The 6,000-nt window shown below is 40.9% G+C and overlaps 1 protein-coding gene across 9 annotated transcripts in view; it reads left to right on the top strand.

Annotated features, from left to right (window-relative positions):
• Nucleotides 1–5,002, top strand: part of CHST13 (carbohydrate sulfotransferase 13) — a 115,331-nt gene extending 110,329 nt beyond the window's left edge. For all 9 annotated transcript variants that reach the window (XM_075321526.1, XM_075321528.1, XM_075321531.1 and 6 more), the window contains 2 exons: nucleotides 595–674; nucleotides 2,404–5,002. In XM_075321526.1, the coding sequence (XP_075177641.1) occupies nucleotides 612–674; nucleotides 2,404–3,249 (909 nt within the window). In that variant the 5' untranslated portion in view covers nucleotides 595–611 and the 3' untranslated portion in view covers nucleotides 3,250–5,002. The remainder of the gene's footprint in view (nucleotides 1–594; nucleotides 675–2,403) is intronic.
• Nucleotides 5,003–6,000: the final 998 nt, after the last annotated feature.

The raw sequence follows: 6,000 nt of genomic DNA on the forward strand, positions 1-6,000 counted from the left end.
ACATACATACACACACACACACACACACACACTTTATATATTAGATTTTTTAGTAATTCTATATTTTGGGTCTTTTTTTGGGAGGCGGAGGGGAGGTGTTAGCATAAACAAAAAAACAACAGATTTTCTATTTATATTTTTAATATGTTCAGATATATATATATAGGTGTGTGTGTGTGTGTGTGTGTGTGTGTGTGGAAATGCGCAATACAGTGTAGATATTGTCCAAAAATGTGTATAATGGGGGAGGACAGGAGAATCCTGAACTGCTGGGGCGACTCCAAGAGATGAGGTAACTTGCCGCACACATGGAATTAGAGGCTACTAAATATTTGGAGAATCCCCTGAGTCACTTTTTGAAGAACCTCAGACATTTCATTAGTAGCTCATAAAGTTTTCTTAAGGATGTCAAGGACTCGGCCGTCCTGTAAACAGTCTGCAAGATGCCAGAAGTTCTATTAAAGCGGTATGGGAATGACAGGAGCTTAGTGACATTCTCCGCTTACTTGGAACGCACCGTCCTTCCTCGTATCCCATAGGAAATTTTGATTTTGTTAAATTCTTATTTCTTTTCTTCTTTTGTAACCCTTAAAGGTGAGGATCATTTTTCTATGGCCAGTTGGAGTGGGAAGCTCAGACGAAGCCCCCTGCAAGCGTTGTACGACAGTGAACAGGTGAGTAGTTGCCTCTTTTCCGGACCACTCAAAACCTTTATAGTACTTCCAAACATAGGTGGTTGATGCGGGAAATTTCAGCAGCACAAATCTATGAATAAATCTGCATCAGTAAATCTACACCAGATTGATGGGGAAAAAATGAACACCTCATTTAGATTTTTTTTGTTGTTTACATGTCATCCCCTTTTTGTAGATAATATAGTTTTATATTTGGCACCATATAGTAATTTTGGCCAATATCTTGTAATAATGACCCCATCCTGGTCCTCATCTTGTAGTAATGATCCCCATCCTGGTCCCCATTCTGTTGTAATCTGCCCATCCTTGTTTCCATCCTGTAGGAACGTGCCCCATCCTTGTCCCCTTGTAGCAATGTGCCCATCCTTGTCCCCATCTGCAGTAATGTGCCCATCCTGTAGTAATGTGCCCATCCTGTAGTAATGTGCCCCAACCTGCTCCCTTTTGCTAATTTGTCAATTCAGGTCCTCTTCTTGTAGCAATGTTTCATCCTGGTCCCCTATTTTGCCATTCTTGAAAAAACACACACACACACACACACCTAGAACATTCTTCTCATCTGTCCTCCGTTCCCTCGGTGTCCTCTTCTCTGCTTCTTGCTGCCCGCAGGCACGTGCACCCGGTAATGATTGCAGCCGCTGCAGGGGCCGCAGCTGTCCACGCTTCATCTGAAATTTAGATGAACGTTTTGCCAGCAATGCGCACAGTCAAGCTCTCTCTCTGCACTATTACAATGGCAGCCGTCGGCCAATCAGAGGCAAACATACCTGTCAGCTGCTTGCCTCTGATTGGCCAGCGGCTGCCTCTGGAATAGTGCAGATAGAGTTTAACTCTGCGCAGCGCTGGCAAAACGTTCATCTGAAATAAAGCGCTAATGGCTGTGGCCCCTGCGTCGGCTGCGATCGTTACCGGTCCAGATGCCTGCGGGCCACAAGAAGCAACAATTTGTTTGAGACCCCTGCTATAGAGTATCCATTTATTCTCTGCATGTGAATGACATTCTCTACAGTGTGAATGACTTCTGCTCCCAAATCTAGGTGAAAAGCGGCAGTGTTGGTGCACAATGTGGAGCAAAACTCAAATACTACCACTGTCTGTAGGAGAAAAGAGTAGGGCGTCCATTTAGGAAGCCTTCATTTTAACCAGAGGAACAACCTGAAGCTTTCGCACCTCACTGGAAAATCTTTAACCGGGCCCCCAATAATGAACAGAGGAGCATTTTGGGTATCAAACCACTAAATCCCAGAAGATATATGCCCTTTATCTGCCAGCTTTTGCAATTTTGTGGATAAGAGCTCATCATCTTCACGAAGGAGAATTATGAGGCCATCTAGACAGGGGTCACTCTCTCCAGAGGCTGTGGTATATGGCTTACATCCTACCATGACCTCTGTTTTTCACCTCTAGCCTGAATGTTAGGGCCTACAGTTTCTTCATCTGGATGGAGATTTCCAATTGGGATTTGGCAGGACCCTGGGTGGTGTCGGACACTTTGCTGTTCTCTGAAAGAACAGAACCTGTTCTACCTCACCAAATCTCTGAAAGATGTCATTAATGTCTCTCCATTTATATAAGCAATCTGTTTCCATCTGCGTAAGTTAAGTTTAATCGTAATATAGGGATGAGAGGGGGGATTTGACAGTAAGGATGAGTGATGGCATATTTATCTAATCCTTTTATTTTTTTTTTCTCTTACTCTTACACTTAGTTTGAACCTTCGCCAATCCAAGCTAAACACCAGAATCGTCGGGAGCTGCTGGCCAGCGCCTGCAAGACCTACACAAGGAAACGCCGTGTCCTCACCGCCGATGACCTCAAACACCTGATTGTGGATGACACGCATGGGCTGCTGTACTGTTATGTGCCTAAGGTGGCATGCACCAACTGGAAAAGGGTTATGATGGTTCTCACTGGCCAGGGCAAGTATAAGGACCCAACACTCATTCCAGCCAACGAGGCTCACATTGCGACCAACCTTCGCACCCTCTCTGAGTTCAGCACCTCCGAGATCAACTATCGGCTCCGTAACTACCTCAAGTTCGTCTTTGTTAGGGAGCCTTTTGAAAGGCTGATTTCTGCCTACAGGAACAAATTTACTCGCACGTACAATACGGCCTTTCATAAACGTTACGGCACCAAGATAATAGAGCGTCATCGCAGAGACCCTTCTATGGAAGCGCTTGAACGTGGAGACGACGTCACATTCGAAGAATTCTTATATTACTTGGTTGACCCGCAAACCCAAAGAGAAGAGCCGTTCAATGAGCACTGGGAGCGGGTCCATTCCTTATGCCACCCCTGTATTGTCCAGTATGATGTAGTGGGCAAATACGAGACTCTAGAAGAAGATGCCAGCTATCTCCTGCAGCTGATAGGAATAGGAGATTCCATTAAGTTCCCATCTTCTTCCAAAACCACAAGGACCACCGATGGGATGGCTGCCGAGTTCTTCAAGGGCATCAACCGCTTCTACCAACGGCGTCTCTTCAATCTTTACAAGATGGACTTTTTGCTCTTTAATTACAGTATTCCACATTACTTGCAAATACATTGAGCCGCGGGATGAGGAGGAGATTGGTGCAGGGGCCTGGTGCTCTTGCATTTTTTTTTATTTTTTATTTTTCCAGTGAAGGGAAAACGTATGATGGAGCCAAAATTTATTTATTGCGTTTGTGAACTTCTTCCGTGAGTGTTTTTTGCCTGGGATGTGCATGCAGAGAAGATGGTCTCCATGCTGTATACTTCTCTAGTCCACCTTCCATAGCCGCCAGGACATGAATGTTGTAGTGTTAGGCACGCTCGCTAGTCGCTTTCATCGGCAACATAAGGCTGCAGGTATCGGCCACTGTTGCTACAGTACAGCATCTGATCAAGCTGCTTGAGTGCTTATCCCTTAGTATGAAAAATATTCATGACTTGGACGCCCCTTTTTTTTTTTCTTTTTTTTTTTTTATTCTTTTGTTCCCCCTCCCCCGACTCGTCCACATCCATTGACTCGTAAGTGGTGAGAGGCCAGGATGACGTTTACAGACTGTCCGATGATTTCTTCCTCTCGGTGGACGTATTTCCAGACTCGTGTTTTTGTTTTTTTTATTAAATATGTCATTAATCATTTCATTACATGTTGACGGCAATGTCTACCTTTGCAACCAATGAAAAGAGAAAAAAGAAGCTACTTTGTTAATCATCTAAAATAATGTCATCATTTTGTGTCTTCAGCTCCTCTCCAGGTTTATTTATTTCCAGGTAGTCTTGTAGATTAAAGGGAATCTATCAGCAGGTTTTTGCCATGTAATTTAAAGGCAGCATGTTGTAGGGGATAAAACACAGATTTCAGCAATGAGTTTCTTATCAAGCTCATGCTGTTTACGTGCAATGATTGTTTTAGCACCAGGAGATTATCATGGCTCAGCTACAGCGACATTCCCCCTCCTGTAATAAGCAGCTCACTGTCAATAGACATTGTACATGCAGAGCCTGGTTATGGGGGCAGCTTTCTCAGTTTTGCTACTTACTACATCTAAAAACTCTGTCAAAGCCGCTCCACCAGTAAACTAAGTGATACATCTTTGGATTCACAGTCTCTTTGCCTACATCATGCTGGTCTCAGATGAAGTAGCAAAAACCTGCTGACCGCTTCCCTTTAATGCTTAAGAATTAAGGATGTCGATGGATGTCAAAAGGACTTTAAAGGGGATGTCAGCTATTTTCAGTTAGTTTAGAAATGGGCTCGTTGTGGTCCTAACAAAAGAACACTGTCCTTCCAACACTCAACACTCCTCTATACTGCTGCTGGTTTACGTAGACTGTCTCCTGACTTTCTCTTCTGACAGAAGTGAGGGGGACACCTCACGTGACCATTGCTGATACTGAGAGCTGCAGCAAGCGCCCCCTACTGGAAAGGAAAGCCAGGAGACAGGACACCGGGATCACCAGGTGGGAGTCTGTTAGATGGGGATGTTTTTGTTTTTTGGCTTTTTGTGTTAAAATATTCGGATCACCATGGGCTCAATTTTAAATTAAGTGAAAGTAGGAGACAATCCCTTTTTTAAAAGGTCCATGCTATCAAAACCTACAGATCTGTAGAGGCTCTAAACCCATAATGGTACGATGATTTGCAAAGTTTCTCTTTTTTTGAATATTAAATGCATTGGAAATAGAAAAAATAACCTTAAAGATCTACTAAAGAAGCAGATTTAACAAGATGGCGTCTCGTGGAACATTAAGTACAGAGCAATGCCTTGATAAGCCAGGACCAAATGCTGTACAACTGTGATCTGGAACTTGTAGTGCAGAATGTTTTAGACCTTCTATATTAAAATTTAATATTGATAAATGTGAAGGAGTAAGATCACTGTTTGCAAAGATGTTAATCAAGTTTTTTTTCTCTTTTTTTTTTAAACAATTTCTTTTTATTTCTTTTATTACTATATTATATACACAGGGTGGTCCAAAAGGAGGTGGACAGTATGTGTAATAGGGTTATCATTATAATATGGGTGTGTATGTATGTATATACATATGTGTGTGATATCTATCTATCGATATATATATTACATAGGGTGGTCCAAAAGTGGATGGACAGTATGTGTAATAGGGTTATCAAACATGGTGTAAAATGAAACTGACCCAGTTGCCCTTAGCAACCAATCAAATTCCACCATTCATTTTCCAAAGAGTCTGTGAAGAATGAAAAGTGGAATTTGATTGGTTGCTAAGGGCAACTGAGGCAGTTTCGCTTTACACCATGTTTGATAACCCTATTACACATACTGTCCACCTACTTTTGGACCACCCTGTATAGATAGATAGATATCATACACATATGATATACACACCAATACACACATACACACCCATATTATTAGGATAACCCTATTACACATACTATCCACCTACTTTTGGACCACTCTATGTAATATGTTGTATTATTTTATAGTATATACCGTGTGTATGTGTTTGTGTGTGTGTGTGTGTATGTATGTATGTATGTATGTATGTGTGTGTGTGTGTATACACATATATATATACACGTGTGTGTGTGTGTATATATATGTGTGTATATGTATATGTGTATATATATATATATATATGTGTATATATATATATATATATGTGTATATATGTATATATATATGTACATATATGTATATATATGTTTGTGTATACATACATTATATATATATATATATATATATATATATATATATATATATATATATATATATATATATATATATATATATATATATATATATATATATATATATATAAAATGTATGTATATATTATAATATATTACATA

This window comes from Anomaloglossus baeobatrachus, chromosome 8, assembly GCF_048569485.1.
Source record: "Anomaloglossus baeobatrachus isolate aAnoBae1 chromosome 8, aAnoBae1.hap1, whole genome shotgun sequence".
NCBI lineage: Eukaryota > Metazoa > Chordata > Amphibia > Anura > Aromobatidae > Anomaloglossus > Anomaloglossus baeobatrachus.